We start from the raw sequence: 17,138 nt of genomic DNA on the forward strand, positions 1-17,138 counted from the left end.
CCGTGTGAAGTGAGGGGCACTCATCGTACATCATCATCCATCATCTCATTCTGGCCAATCACAATTTGCGTCCTCACCTTCGTCATCAATGTTTGTGTTTACACAAATACACCAACACTCAAAATTGTCCATTCACTGTCAATGGCATTTAATGTTTGTGTTAGGACAAAATTTGGGTTACACACACCAAAAGCTAGACATAAAAAATATTGAACCAATGGAAAGTTAACCTCTTAACTCCACTGGACCTTCAAACTGTCTGCTAAAGCAACTAACTCCACCACCTATCCCCCTCTCATGCAAGTAATTGACAATATATAAAGTCACCAACTTTGATGAGGCAGTATTGCTTTGTTTTCAAAATATATTTTTATAAAATATATTCTTTTCCTGAAAATGTATATTTTTAATTTTACTTGTGTGGGTCCATGGACACAAACTTGTGTGAACAAAACATGAGATATAGGGCTATATCTTGCGCAACCCCTTAACCTTTATCCCTAAACTAATTTGCCATTTTTTACTATTTAAAAAAACCTTTTAAAATAGTTCAAATAGCCGATCTACAAGCTCACAAAGTCTCGATGTAGATCGGCTAGTTGAACTATTTTAAAATGTTTTTCAAAATGGTAAAAAATGGCAAATACGTTTAGGGATAAGGGATAAGGGTGGCGCAAGATGGAGCCCTAGGCTCCTATATGGGCCATGCCTTGGGAACCTGATTTACATTGATATTACTTTGATATTACCTTTATGTACTAAAAACCCATCTACATGGAATTCAGCTCAAATAAGTAGCTGGGTAAATAGCCATGAACATTGTTCAGGGCTATTTGCAATCCTCTCCCCAGTATTTGTTGAACAGTGAGTGCGGGTATATATATATTCAAGTAGCAAGTAAGATAGTTGAGTTGCATGTTGAAATCATCACTCATCAACATCACACAAGGTTTTTCTCACAGCCACGGGCCAAGGATTTTCCCAAACTGGTGAGGTCATTTTCACATTATTACATCATAGAGTATATAGGCTACATTCAATGATCTTATATAACTGTTGGTCAGGTATACACTGTTGCAGAACGGATGGGATACAGACAACTATAGACGGACTCTTTTCTTTTTAAAAACGTTGTTTTATGTTCTTGCAGGAAATGAAGACCCAAACTGTGTTCCTGTTTTTTGGTCTGCTGGCCACTATTTATGCTGAAGACGAAGTTGTGACACACACACACACAGAGTATAAGTGGAAGGTGATATCATCTTATGTACCAGGTAAGTAGTTTCATATAGGATGTCACTTCATGTCACATGAATTGAATTGCCATGTATTGTCATGTGTAAATCTAGCCCCAATAGTGTAAACCTTGCATTGACACGCAGATTTGTTACGCATAATTTGACCCATGTACACAAAATTAAAGTGTGCTATCATTATTTGTCTTTTAATCTTGCTCCTTTCGTTTGTTATTAATTATTTTGTTGTTGTTGCTTTTGCTACAATGTCAAGGAGCCGAAGTCAAAGCCGAAAAGCCTGTGTACAACAACGTGGAGACATTTAGTGGAAACAGCAAAGGAGCCAACTGTGCCTTTCCCTATCAGTATGGGGGGAAGACGTACACAAGCTGTACCAAAGACGGACGCACAGATGGCTACAGCTGGTGTTCCACCACTGCCAACTATAACACGGACAAGAAATGGGGACTCTGTCCCACTGGACGTGAGTGCCAGTCATAGTGGTGCAGCATGAATCCATATATGGCCAGTACAGAATTAATTCCATATGTTGATCTGACCCACCCCCATGCCAAAGCGCCAGCGCTCACCCAGCAGTCCTCAGGGGGTCTTACTGGTGTTAGAACTGTGATATAGGTTACTGTCACTGTCACCTTTGGTGGTCTCTTTTGTGTTTAACCCATTCAACGGGAATCCCTTTAGGTGTGATGTTGTGCTTTAGCTGTTGAAAAATCGCAGCTCTACAATCTCGTAGGTCTGCTATTTTATTTTTATCGTGAAACTGTGGCGCACATTTTTTGCTTCTGGGTCCCTGAAACAACATATTTTCAGATGGGGGTCGGCAGCCAATTTCATATATTTTTGGGGGTCTTTGACATGAAATAGTTTGAGAACCACTGACATAGAAAAATGGGCTTTTCAGAAAACTGTCAGAATTTTTGTGTAATGCTTGTCCTTTTTGTCTGATTCCTATAGCTATGATTGGCTTCCAAAGTTTGCAGGATGTACATGTTTTGTACAAAATGCCACAAATCATGAACACAGTGTCCGATTTCAGTGAAACAATTTGCACGCAGGCCGTTAGGCCAAGGAAGAACCACCACCCCATATTCTTTCAACTCTCATTCATGGTGCCTTCATAACAGGTCACTTTGGCCCATAACTCTTGAACCGTAGGTCGTAATCATAACTTTTTCCTGGATTCCTTAGATGCACTCCCCATACAGGTATTCTGCCCATTTGTATCAGACTTTTCCGTCATTTATGATCAAGAAGTATCAGTCAGGTTTTCCATGAGATTGGTTACGAAACTTACGACTGGCTTCCAAATTCTGGGGGCCCTAATTGTTGTATGCAGGGACGTGCAGAGAGTGTTGGAGGGGCAGGGGCTGAAATCCCGTAAGAGGGCACTTTTGGACGAAAATAGAAGATCTATAAGCTCACAACGGAGCTTGTAGATCAGCTATTTTTGGGCCACAACCCAGCATTCTTTAGCTAGTGGAGATGCGGTGTACGACATGGATTTCTAAACAAATTAGTTCAACGCAAAATCCTGTGTTCAAGTTCAGAAGACTTCTGATGTCTATGTATGTATGTTTGACAGTGACGTATGGCGGGAATGCTGGAGGCAAGCCCTGCCACTTGCCCTTCCAGTATGGAGATGACTATTATTACTCCTGTACCAGAAAGGGACGCACAGACGGCAAGCTGTGGTGCTCTACTGAATTCGACTATGGTCGTCATTTGTGGAAATGGGGCTTCTGTCGTCACAAGGGTGAGTATAAAGTCCAATTTATGTGTAGGCAATTAGACATGTGTTCTGCTAGTAAACAGGACCGCCGGAAACACAAAGTGAACTAAAGCTGCACTATGTAACTTTCATCTTCGAGTGCTGACATTTTTACCATTAAATTGATTATTTGCATTGCAAAACGATTCGATACAGATCATTTCCATTGCAAAACGATACGATGCAAATTCAAACGATACGATATTTGCTGTTTACATATCAATATACTTCGATTTAAAAATATATAAAATCGACACTTTTCGATAGTTACTATATTTTTGCAACCCCTACTAGCCGTAGCAACTGTTGAATCATCAACCAGAGGACCTCAATTGTTTTAATCCTTGGTGATGATACTTGACTGTATGCCGGGAAGTGCTATTGTGCTCTTTAATTACTCTTACGTGATAATAAAATCAACCAATCATTGGCAAACTTGTGCGTGAGTAAATGATTTGCATTTGTTTGTGTATTAATGTTTATGTGCTTCTTTCGCAGCTTGAGGGGCCACTTGAGGTATCACATGGAATATCATCTCTTCAGTGTCATTAATAATACAATGTGTCTTCATCAGTTGGTTGATTGATGCCTTATTGTGACCTTCAAATAAAAAGTAATGTCATGCGACTTGTATAGCTTGTCTTATTTTTCCATGATGAACATGCCGGACAAAGGTCAAGAACATCATTACATATAACATCACCACTTAGAAAAAAGCCACTGATATACAATCCAGTGCAAGTAGATTCATTATAGTTTAGGTCGGTTGCATACTAATATAACATGTTACCTGCAGCTATTTGTGGCATCAATGTGTAAAATATTGATGTACGCTTAGACTCTCGTAGATTCAAAATGTCAATCGATAAATCTATACGAGAGTCTAAATCTTAGGCTAATCTAAAGCAGGGATGTCACTAATTTCAGGTTACCAGATGGATCGGTCAAATATTCACCTTCATGCAGGCAGCTGGGATTACCTTTTTATTTTATTTAAAGGTGTCTATTTTTGAGAAATGCAAGTTATCACTATATTGACATTTATGAAATGTCATATCTTTGACCTTTGGCCACCAAATTAAAATCAGTTCCTTGAGTCCTGAAACTCAAATTCCCTCGAGGGCGTTTGTGAAAAGGGGATGACTGAGGTCGTGGTGACCTTGACCTTTGACCACCATTGCTATAATTTTCTTGGTTTTAAGAGCCAGGACAGGTGATGTTGGTTATAAATAGGCTATATTCCATTAAATTGAAACACAACCTACAAACCTAATACATTTTTTCTGTTTAAAACTTACATTTTAACATGATAGACTAACAACCATATGGATCTTCACCATGACATAACACAACAAAACTGGCACCTTTATGGTTACCCCGAGTGGAATAGTAAGAGAGTGGCGACCATAGAGTATATGGCGACACTAGCGTTGACTCCCATTGTAACAATCTTGGAAGTGCTCGTTCTATCTCAATGGGATAGTAGTTCCATAGCGTGTCGTCACTCTCTTACTATTCCACTGTTACCTAAAGGCCTCTTACATTAGAGCTCCACCTGCTGGTGAACATGGTGAACCGTTTTGCCATCCATCACTATGGATACATGCTGGTGTTGTTCTGCAGTGTGCGCGCGCGCGCACGTTATGTATTTCCCTACTACTCTGTGTGAAAATATAAATAACTACCTTGGCGGTGTGTGCAGTGTAATCTGCTCCCGGCAGGCTGGATCCCCACAGTGAGAGAGTCACTATATTGTTCCTGCAGCGCCACAGATAACAACTCATTAGCATACTGAATCATTTGGCTGCAAGAGCCACTCTGCCACCCATCTGCACGGAGCTGATAAACACACACACACACACACACACACACACACACACACGCACGCGCACGCACGCACGCACGCATGCACACGCGGATGCATAGAATGTGCGCATAGACAAATGCAAACTCATATAGGCTCACACATGTGCACAACTATACTTTCATGCACAGAATTCTTTCTCTTTGCAATCCCCCCATATATACATACACTTCCATCATGTCATGTGTCCTGTCCTCTCTTGGTTTGGATCCCTGTGTGTGTGTGTGTGTGTGTGTGTGTGTGTGTGTGTGTGTGTGTGTGTGTGTGTGTGTGTGTGTGTGTGTGTGTGTGTGTGTGTGTGTGTGTGTGTGTGTGTGTGTGTGTGTGTGTGTGTGTGAGAGAGAGTGAGAGAGATACAGAAGCAGAGAGAGAGAGAGAAATACAGAAGCAGAAAGAGAGAGAGAGAGAGAAATACAGAAACAGAGAATGAGAGAAAGAGAGAGAGAGAAATACTGAAGCAGAGAGTGAGAGAAAGAGAGAGAGAGAGAAATACAGAAGCAGAGAGAGAGAGAGAGAGAAAGAGAGAGAGAGAGAGAAATGCAGAAGCAGAGAGAGAGAGAGAGAGATACAGAAGCAGAGAGTAAGAGAGAGAGAGAAATACAGAAGCAGAGAGAGAGAGAGAGAGAGAGAGAAATACAGAAGCAGAGAGAGAGAGAGAGAGAGAGAGAGAGAGAGAGAGAGAGAGAAATACAGAAGCAGAGAGAGAGAGAGAGAGAGAGAGAGAGAAATACAGAAGCAGAGAGAGAGAGAGAGAGAGAGAGAGAGAGAGAGAGAGAGAAATACAGAAGCAGAGAGAGAGAGAGAGAGAGAGAGAGAGAGAGAAATACAGAAGCAGAGAGAGAGAGAGAGAGAGAGAGAGAGAGAAATACAGAAGCAGAGAGAGAGAGAGAGAGAGAGAGAGAGAGAGAAATACAGAAGCAGAGTGAGAGAGAGAGAGAGAAATACAGAAGCAGAGAGAGAGAGAGAGAGAGAGAGAGAGAGAAATACAGAAGCAGAGAGAGAGAGAGAGAGAGAGAGAGAGAGAGAGAGAGAGAGAGAGAGAGAGAAATACAGAAGCAGAGAGAGAGAGAGAGAGAGAGAGAGAGAGAGAGAGAGAGAGAGAGAGAGAGAGAGAGAGAAATACAGAAGCAGATAAGTGTTTGGCAGCATGGACCCAGACAGACAGCCTGCCTCTCATGGAGGTTCCAGTGCAGCCAGTCAACAGGAGAGGTCCCCAAACACCTCAATGTTATCCTGCACTCTGCTTTGCTAGATGCAATCATATTATGAAATGTATATAGTCTAATAAGTGGCAAATTTGTTGTATAAAGTCTATGTAAAATCTGTGTTAATTTAGCCTACTTACACTGTGTTCATTTTTTACTGAAAGTATGCAAATAAATCCAAATGGTTCCATTTGTAAATGGTATCATTTGTAATGAACACTTAAGGAAGGTTGGGAAATACAACTTAGATGTGTAACGGCTACAATAACGTACAAATGTCCAGATTGTATGTGTGAATCTACAGCATGTGGTATAGCCACTTGTTTCACACTGTGCGCCACCACGTGGTGCGCAGGCGAGTGCAGAGGAGGCTGTCCAAAAGCACTTTCACAATGGCAGGATATCCTCTAGGTCACCAAGCCCTGCTGACCTCTGCAGGAAGTTGTCACTTGTTGGGGGAGGAAGTGAGGATTCCATGCAGTCTCCCACTGCATGGGGGAGGGTTTATTATCCACACATTGTGGTGCAAACATTCAGCAATAAAATATAGCTGATCTACAAGCTCACTATAGGAGTCACAATGCCACACGCTGTGAGCTTGTACATCAGGCTATTGTCAGCAGACATTTTGGTGTTGAGGGAAGACAATGAGGAGGTAAAGTATATATGGATCCCGGGGGATCCCCGGATATAGCGAAGTATGTAAAAGGTGGCGGTCGGTTACATTTTTCATCATGTGTATACAGTAGTATACAGCAGTGGTTCCCAAACATTTTCATGTCAAGGACCCCCAAATTGACACTAATTATCCTGCGGACCACCATTTGAAACGATATGCCAGCGACCCCCCCCCCCATACGAGAAGATTTTTATGGCTCTAGCAGTGATTCTCAACCATGTTCATTTCAAGGACCCCCAGTTTGACATGCATGCATACGTCTACGGAGCCCGATTTAATGGCATTTTATCTCTGGGACCCCCCAATATTGTGTGAAATCAATGCTAATTTAACTCTGAGAGTGTACAAATGGAACCATATGGATTTGGTTCCATTTGTACACTCTCAGAGTTACAGACCTATAAGGGTCCATTTGGTTCCAAACTATCATTTAGCTGGGCAGTTGTTTTCGTCGACTAAAGCTAAGACGAAAAATGTTCGTCGACTATACCTTTTTCCACTGATGAAAACTAAGTGTCCCCCCACTGGGACACTTAATATTAACCCCCAACTGACTGCCGAGTGTGACCGTGGACCAGGCCACATCATGGAGCCCACCAGAAGTGTGACCGTGGACCCGGCCTCACAGTGCACGACCTGGACCAGATGTGGACCAGGCCCCTCCATGGAGCCCACCTGTCTATCTCTCTTCTATTCTTTCTTCCTATTCCCCCTCTACCTCCCCCCCCCCCCCCCCCCCCTCTCCCCCGGTCGAGGCAGATGGCCGCCCACCCTAGAGTCGGGTTCTGCCTGACGTTTCTTCCTAAAGGGGAGTTTTTCGTTACCATTGTCGCAATATTGCTTGCTCTGGGTGGATCTTTGTTGGCTGTAAAGTGTCTTGAGACAACTTGTTGTGATTTGACACTTTAATAAAATTGAATTGAATTGAATTGAATTGAACTGTATAGTGCGTGCATGTGCACATCTCGTTACCGGGGCGGACCGTTTTTTTTCTCCAAAATCACCCAAATCACTGAATGCTCCTTTAAATTAAAGTAGGATAAAGGATACAATTTGTGTATCAGATACAACACAAATCTTTCCACTCTGTGTTTTATTCAAGTTTTGTATAAAATTCATTGACGTAACATTGGATATATTTATAGATACATCTATAATACAACAAACATGTCATTATTACCAAACATACAATGTCCTTTTCGCTGTGATTCATAAAATACCAAAGTGACCAAAGGTACCAAGATAGGCTACTATAGTTTCTGCTGAAAAAGCAAAAAACATCCAACAACAGTGAGCAATACGTAACTGTCTGAAAAATGCTGGTGTTGTTATGATCTTAACTGCGTGTGTGTGTGTGTGTGTGTGTGTGTGTGTGTGTGTGTGTGTGTGTGTGTGTGTGTGTGTGTGTGTGTGTGCGTGCGCGCGTTCACGTGCGCATTTGCTCGTGTGTCTGTGTGCATGTGCTTGTGCATGCACGTGCAGAGTGGGTGAGCATTATATGCACGTGTATGCGACCCGTGCGTGTGCGTGCGTGCGTGCGTGCGTGCGTGCGTGTGTTGAATGCTGTAAAATATAGGCTTATAGTTTTTTTGTACCTTACTACAACTACAACTGCATTACAGTGAAAAAAAAAATAAACACTGAAAACGTAGACATTCATATAAAAAGGACTGCGCGAGTCATTTCTTGATTTACTATATGACCCTCATATTGTACACTTTTAAGAAACACTGTACCTCCAACAGCAAATTCAGATATTCAGATAAAATTCAGATTTTTCTCTAAAGGCTGTGAAATGAAATCTCGTTTAAACTGTGTTTGTATAGTCCAAACCTTAGTGTGGTGTTTTAGCACCATCATCAGAGTATACTGCATAACAGGAAAAACAAAACTATGGTACCACATAATTGAAATTGCCTTTTTGACATTTTAAGTCCCTCTCGCCTCACCATTCTTACAATGAGACCATTTTCTAAGAAACCCAGTCACGAACACAGTTACTGTACATCCTAACCACGTCACTTGAATTTCAGTCACCGTCAATACATTGCTTAGTGGGAATATATTCCTATTTACATAACTGATGGTCTGTGATTTATATGAGTCTGGCTATATCGTTCAGCTTGGGTCAGTTTGATGTGTGTTATACTGGTCTAACGCATTGCATTTTTGTCCATTTGTAAACTCCTTTTTTAATTTTTAGTATAAAAGTCTGTAGATTTCATAATTGACAGAGGACTTAGAGGAGAATAGAGGAGATTAATGGTATTCCCTCCATAAAATGAGTTATTAGATTTCTCTCTCTTGGATGTGGTGACCTAGCAAACTTGATGCAGTAGATAAAATATCACGATTCATCAAGAAAATTTGATGTTTTCTCCTTATGGTTTTTGTTTTGTTGTGGGCTTTTTTTTTTTTAATATTATCAAATCCACTATGCACCTTCTTCGGCATACAGGTAACACTGGACATTCTAATCTGCAGGTCTTGTCAAAAGTCATGAGACATGCAGAATTTACAAGTCTTGTTCGAGAAGATTTAGAGTCACACCAATACTGCCTTAGAAGTAGCATGGGAGGCAGGAGTAACCTGCAGATCCTTTTCTGACACTACTATCTTTCTACGTATACAACCTGAATCTTCTTTCTATGCTGAAGACTCAAAGCAAACGGGGCTCCTGAGCGTATCCATCTTGCTTTTTCAGTCCGCGCGACACTGTTGTCTTGCAATTCTCCCTTTGTTTTTGTCACTGTGTGTAAATCATTGGCTTTGGGCGTTTATAGCATCATCGGCGACCGGAGCCATCCGAAGGCCGCCCGTTGCGCCTTAGATCCCGAGTGCTGGCCAAATGCAGCGGGGGGCCACGCGTGGTCGATAGAGTCCTCGGAGCTGGCGGCGAGTCCTGGTCCTCCGTGAAGCTCTCGGGACTGCCCTCGCAGCCATCTCCGTCGGGCAGGCTGCCGCAGCTCGAGCTCGGCGACATGGTCTCCAGGAGATCGTCCCTGCTGCTCGCCAAGCCCACCACCGTGTCCTGAAGTGGCCCGCCCTGCAGGGGGCTGCTCTCCAGGTCCCCTACCCCGACCAACAGCCCCGTCTCCCCCGTCGGCCGTCGTGTTTCCAATGTTCCTCATCCCTCCGTCCTGGTCCTCCAGGAGATTGGAGAGGAAGCTGATGTACTTCATGGCCAGCCGCAGGATCTCGTTCTTGCTCAGCTTCTTGTCCGGAGGATGGGTGGGGATGAGCTTGCGGAGCTCGGCGAACGCCCCGTTGACGTTCTGCTGCCGCCAGCGCTCGCGGCTATTGGTGAAAATCCGACGCACTATCTTCGGCTGGCCAGCTAGAGGAGGGATAGAGGGAGAAAAGAGAGAGAGCCAGCGTAAGGAACAGGAGAGACGTGGCAAGATGAAGGGTGTGTAGCACATGCAAGGAGAATGGAAGAGCTATAGGGAAGCAGTACAGTATAGTCGAATGGAAAACAGTACCACATTTATGTTGAAATGAAAAGGCCGGAGATGAGAGGCACAACGTCCGAATTTGTAGAGGTCGGAAGGGTAACAGAGATCGGTGTTAAATAGTCTAAAGCACTACAGTATGTAAAGGTCAAAGCAACTGTGAGCGTGAGGCCTCCCTTTAACAGCCTGTGATATAAAATGGAAGTTGTCGTATATAGGGGTCCGTTAAAGAAAGCTGTAAATTTGAAATTTTGAAACTTAAGCATAGCCTACTGTTTATGGTAAAAAACAAATAAAAACTAAAAACAGAGGGCGATAAAATAAATCATAGAGCCAAATAGAGGCTATATGCAAATAAGATGCAACGCAAACAGCCATGGGGCTTGCCTTGGCATGGCATCAGTGTTGTAGCTTATCTAGAGTCTCTCCCACAGGAAACCGAGTCGTTCCAATTTCCCAATACCACAGTATATCCATATTTTTGACTCAGGAGAGCATGTATACCGTCCATATATATTATGCCACCGTTTTGCAGGTGATGATCCAACCATCACTCACCAACACACCGCTGTATATTCTCGGCTGTTTTACGCCGCTGGAACACACCCAGTCTATCTTAATCCTTCAGCCCACTCTGCAGTAAAACCTTGGCATGGAAGCTGCCCCCCCTCCCCCTTCTCCCCATCACCCACAACCCCCCACCACTCCCACCCACCCCCATCCTTTCCTACATCCCTGTGTGTGTGTGTGTGTGTGTGTGTGTGTGTGTGTGTGTGTGTGTGTGTGTGTGTATATAGCGGTGAGTGGCCAGTGATGGAAAGGATGCTTCAAATCAAAATGCCCTGCATGCATGCATGCATGCATGCCTAGACCCCAAATCTGCTCGGAAAAGTCGTCCGTTTCATGGCATGTGAGCAGGTATATATATATATATATAATTATATATACACGCTTATTTGACATTTCGGATTATAGTGTCTTAAGATATAGCATTAATTCATGCCACGTCTGCAATTATAAGAATGTACTCCTATAAAAGGAGGTCAGTATGACATCGTAATGGGTGATCGTGTATATATAGGTCCATATCAGATGGGATGACAATGGGGGGGATGTGCGGGAGGTTTGGGGGGGGGGGGGGGGGGGGGGGGGGTGAGAGGGTTATAGGAGACTGTTTTGGCAGAAGGAAGAGGACACAGCAGAGGTGTGCGTCTTACCATATATACTTATAAAGATCAAAAATGCGCCTACCCTCGTCGAGCTCAACCTCGTAAGGCGCCGGGCGGCGCTTTACCCCTGTTGCTGGGGTACATGCCGTACTGTTCCGACTCCCCTCCGAGACTGACATGACAGACGCACGCACGCAACGCACGCACGCACACACACACACACACACACACACACACACACACACACACACACACACACACACACACACACACACACACACACACACACACACACACACACACATATATGCACAGGTAAATTATAGACCAGATCAATCCTGCTGTCCATGCATGAAACTATATACCTCACACGCCACGGACACGCACGCACGCACGCACGCACGCACGCACGCACACACAGGCAGACACTGATGCAGACCCTGACAAACATGTAAAATAGGCTATATTTGTTACTATCTTAGAATAGAACCACATATACAAAAAACAAAAAACTAGGGGGAGGCAGAGAGAGATAAGATAAGAGAGAGAGAGAGAGAGAGAGAGAGAGAGAGAGAGAGAGAAAATTGGGTGTAAAATAATTGTAAAAAAATATCCTGACGCTCTTAAAGCACATTAAATCAGCCATAGCCCTTTGCTGCAGCCTGTAGACTGGCTGTTTTCAATAACCAATGGCATTCCAAATCACAATCCATCACCATCAGTATTTGGGGCATATATAGCACATGCAGGAAATAGGCTAGATAGATTTGAGCGACACTTAATTGGCGCATGAAACGAGATATAATGGAATTACGCATATAAGAGTATTATTTCCTTTTTTTCCTCCCCACTCCGTCCCCACACTTTTTACCTGTTGATGGCGGCGAGAGGTTGCGCCAAGTTGTAGAGCATCGCTCGGGCCGGGAGAGGGAACGCGTTGGGGCTCAGCTGGACCATTCGTGCGTCGTTTAATTGCGGGTCTCTGAGGTGGTGCGGCGGCAGTGGCAGCACGGGCGGTCTGCGGAGTTCCGTGATCGGCACCAAATGGCTCTCGGTTCGCTGCTGGTGCTCCGCTTTTATACCAGCCGCGTCTCTCCTCGAGAGCTCGATCACTGGCACTTCCCTTTTCAGGTCAAGGGCGTCGCGAGAGGCAGTTTCCCTGGCAAACGCCGTTGATGATGATGGTGACGGTCGTCCCGTTGCTGCTGGTGGTGGAGTTGTGCAGAGGAACGTCATCCGTCTTCTTTATTATTGGGCCCTCCTCCTCCTCCCCATAGCTCTTCTTCTTCTCCTCCTCCTCCTCCTCCGCCGCCTCCCTCCTCCTCCTCATCGGCTCCTGATCCGCCGAGGCTTTGTATCCATTCAGTCTGGAGACGACACGACGCTCTTCCTGCTTTTGAGGAGCGGACTCCGGGTCGTCGTCGGGACTTCCAGGACACATCAGCTCCGCTGCAGCTGGCTGCCGTTTCTCCATCATTTTCCCCCTCACGATTCCAGCCCTCTCTCTCTCTCTTTCTCTATCTTCTCTCTCTCTCTCCAGTCTCCACACACACTATATAGTATAGTCTATACTGTGGGATTTATTTTTAACGAATTAATCAATTATTCAATATTGATGATACATAAATAGGCCTATAGTCTGCATGTATTTTGTATAGGCTGCCATGACTACAATTGTAAATAAGAAGAATGTGTTCTTAATGTGTCTTATTGCCTGGTTTAAAATAATAATAATAAAAAATAGAATGTACAGCCTATATCATAGACTTAATCGACATGTATATTCTGGGCCTGTATAGCTTCATCCAATAAATAGTGGTATAATATGCTTCACATTTCCTCCAATGTTTCACAACATGAAGGTAAAACGAATGAAGGTATGAAGCAAAAGGCCAACAAAATAAAAACAGACTGTAGCATTTTAATACAATTTCGATTGATGTATAATGTGAGCTGAAACAATAAGCTGCATGTCACTGGTTTGCACAGTGACAGACATATAGGCCAAAGCCTGCTTGGCTACTATACTGGCTACTATTATTTAGCTTAATAATAGGCCTACTAGGCTATTAAACTGAAATTAACATTTTAAATGTTAAGATTGCCATACATTTTAAGTTGGTGTTTATTTATTCATTTCCAAATAGCCCCAGATTTACGCATGGGTTTCATGTTTTCACTATATTTTCTTGTTATGAATCCACATCTATACCGAAATAAAAACAGGTTGTATTCAATCTGCAGGATTCAGTAGCCATATTAATGTAAAGATAAAGAATATACACCTACAGGTTAACTGTCAAATTAAGCCTCTTATACAGTATACGAGTGAGTTGTGCGTTAAAATAGCTAAAACTCAAAACATAAAGGCTATCTATTCATGGTGAAATTATCGCCAGAATTCCGTGCTTGTGTAGACTGCTGTATTTCTGCGCTTCGACATTTCGCTTTCATGTTTAAGCGCCACATAATCAATCAACAATAATTGAAGCTATAAAATAATAACATGAGATGCGCGTTCGTGGATGAAAATGCAGGCTGGATATGTGTTTATTTTAATTACACCGTGGCCTATAGGCCATAATGGACTGGTTGGTGTTGCAGTCCAACATAAAATGTAGATCCAATATTCTGCCCAATGTGCCCATGGTTCCCATAACATCACATAATGAACCCGAATGAGGCTATTATAGACGACGAATAATGTTAAGCGTCCCTATAATATTAGAATGAAATATATAAAACGACAAAATAGTCGGCAAATGACGAAATTCTGGGAATTCTCCAATAGGCCTTGCATCCTGTTATAGCCCACATTCTTATCCACGAATCGAAATAGCAAAACAAATAAAATAAATATCCTTCACACATATAGGCCTATAACCCATAATGGTATGTAAGCGACCCCCCCCCCCCAAAAAAAGCCTCGACGGGGGGAAAATAAATAGTGTTCTGCACTCACCGTTCACGCCGTGTTGTTGATGTTACTGTGTAAGTGGAGCCATTTTGTGAGTGGGTCATCCATGTCTGAGTCCCCCCCCCCCTCTCTCAGTGCCAGTTCTGGAGCTGTGTGCGCGCGCGTGTGTGTGTGCGTGGCTGCGTGCGTGTGTGCGCGCGCGCGCGTGTAAGTGTGTGTGTGTGTGTGTGTGTGTGTGTGTGTGTGTGTGTGTGTGTGTGTGTGTGTGTGTGTGTTAGTGTGTGTAGTGTTGTGTTTATACGCGCGTGCGCGTGCGACTGGAAGTGAGGTTTTGAGTTATTCCTCGTTGCATCCAGGCGGCTCTGACTCTCTCTCTCGCTCTCTCTCTCTCTCTCTCTCTCTCTCTCTCTCTCTCTCTCTCTCTCTCTCTCCCTCTCTCTCTCTCTCCCTCTCTCTCGCTCTCCCATACTGCTCAGTATGGAAGGGAGCGGAACACAGGCCGCAATGTGGCCGGGCGAGATAAGCGCGCGGCGGCGGCCTCTTCATTCCCGATAAGCCCCTAAACCCATTATTTATGAAATGATTCATTATTATTTGGCTGTCGTTATGGCGGCTATATGGGCTCGTGGAGGGCAAAGCATAAAAACGATACGGAAGCAAACGGCGTTGGAACTGGACGGTGGTGGACGGTCCAACGTCGCGAGGTATAGCCTTATACCGCGAGAAGAAAGTGGAGGTGTTTTCATGTTTGATGGGAGGGGAACATAAAACAACAGCAAATAGCAAAAAAGGTTAGGTTTTTGGGCCCATTCATGAACAAGGTGCTGCCTCTAATCCCATTTACCCCGAAATAATATAAGATCATAGCCAATTTGCCAATAGGCCTATATATATAAAGCTTAATCGATAAGAGAATAGGCTAATAATATTGATAATGGATTAATTAATAGATTATTCGTCTAGTCTTTGCAATGTCAAAGCTAATTATGACAATTGCATTTCTATCACCATGTATGTCTTGTTGTTGATCGGGCATTTAATATCTAGATAAATGAACATAAGAAGAAAATAACAATAGAATTGGGATATCCCCTTTAATTGTTTGTATTGGGTGTTGCCTATGCGTTGTCAGTCGCGGCCTCGTCGGGGGTCCCTGGGGGTGACATGGCGGAGAGAGATAACCCTGCTCCATCAGATAGAAGTAACGGTGGGATCAACGGTGACGCGCCGTCACACTGAGGACACACGGAATGGAATATGTCCTCCATCCTCCTCATCACAGGCTAATGATTTTTCAACAACTACCTAATTTGTTTACGCTGCACAAATCCATTGAAATGGCAGGCTAATACACGACGTGTGTCTGTGAATGATAAAATAATCCAAGTGACAAAATGGCTATAGTTTTGCGGCCTCGCGAAATCTTAATTAATCTAAAACAGGCTATTAGACGCAGCGGTGGGGAATTATTATGGCTAATGAGTTCCAGCTGTGGAAGGATAACGTATAACACACAGGGGGATTCCATAATTTTTTGGGGGGGCAATAGATTTGTATGTTATTAATTATATAGTGTAACACCTCAAACAACTGCTGAAGACCAGGCTGAAATATAGAGTCACGACCACCATCCTGTATCCCGTGGGTGTTCAACACAGATAACGAAGTTAACGAACCACCTTATAACATGTTTTACATTGTCAAATGAACGTGCATGCCAAGAGAGACATAGTAATACAAATAAAAATAAAGAAATCACCATATCACAGAAATATATATATTTTTATACATGTTTCTTTTATTGAAGAATAAACCTTTTAACAAAATATATATTTTTTTCTTTATTGCCTAATTGTTTACAATCTCTGATGGAATAATATCAAATTGTTTGCCCCAAGGCAGAATATAAATGAGAAAAAAGCTCTATTTCTTCATAGAGTTGCAAGCCAATGAAGGCCATCATTTCATCAGGACTTCATATGGATCAATCATGTTTTTGTCATGTGAAGATGATTATTTGGCCTGGATCAGCACAACATGCTTCATAGGCCTATATGCGAATAGCCATGTGAACAGTTTGGCCAACATTATAGCACTTTCTGTTAATTTACATATTTTTGGTGTGATTAGGCTATACATATTTGCCAGGTTGGGAGACTATACACCAAAGAATAATAATAATAATCAGACAATTGAATTATTACTGAAAGCCCAACATTGAGATCTTTCTCACAGCAGTTATTTTTCTTTCTTTCTTTTTATATTATAATTATATTACTTATATATCTATTTCATAACCAACAACAATAAAATTAATGTATTTGTTGCTTGACTGTGAATCTTCTTATAAAGGGCAAACAGGTATCAGCTGTAGTTCAAGGAGAAGTTTAGGACTATACAAGGACTACTTTGCCTATAAGTCAGCCCTGTTTTCATGTCACATAACATCCAGTTAAATCCAAAATAACCTATAGGGTTGCATAATATGTCTAGTGTTGAGTGTAGTGTAGCACTGTAGCCTACATCAGATATTTATTTTTTTACAGACACTTACAGTACAGTATGGTCCCATTTCGGTGCTGCAGCACCCCCCGGTGGCTAGTCACAGAAATTATAAAGAAATACATTTCAAGAAGTTTCGTTTTATTTAGTTGGAAATGTTAATATCGTTGTGATATTTTGATTTCAGGTTCGATCTTAGGTTCCAAATTGCAAATCTGGCAGGAAATTACATTTTCTATATATATTTGTGTCTGTCTGTCTCGCAACACATCTGTTGCAACCTTACAGTTACAAGTTACAACCCTGCAACTTGCAACACAGGCCTA

At 42.8% G+C, this 17,138-nt stretch overlaps 1 protein-coding gene across 1 annotated transcript; it reads right to left on the minus strand.

The window, feature by feature from the left end:
* Positions 1–7,873: 7,873 nt before the first annotated feature.
* Positions 7,874–12,641, minus strand: LOC306943577 (T-cell acute lymphocytic leukemia protein 1-like). The gene is given in 5 exon segments (XM_079529995.1): positions 7,874–9,873; positions 9,875–10,109; positions 11,476–11,518; positions 11,520–11,565; positions 12,265–12,641. Coding segments are annotated over 5 exon segments (1,005 nt in total). The 5' UTR covers positions 12,630–12,641; the 3' UTR covers positions 7,874–9,557.
* Between the last annotated feature and the right edge of the window lie 4,497 nt (positions 12,642–17,138).

The sequence above is a fragment of the Electrona antarctica genome (genome assembly GCF_951216825.1).
Source record: "Electrona antarctica genome assembly, chromosome: 19".
Taxonomy (NCBI): Eukaryota; Metazoa; Chordata; class Actinopteri; order Myctophiformes; family Myctophidae; genus Electrona; species Electrona antarctica.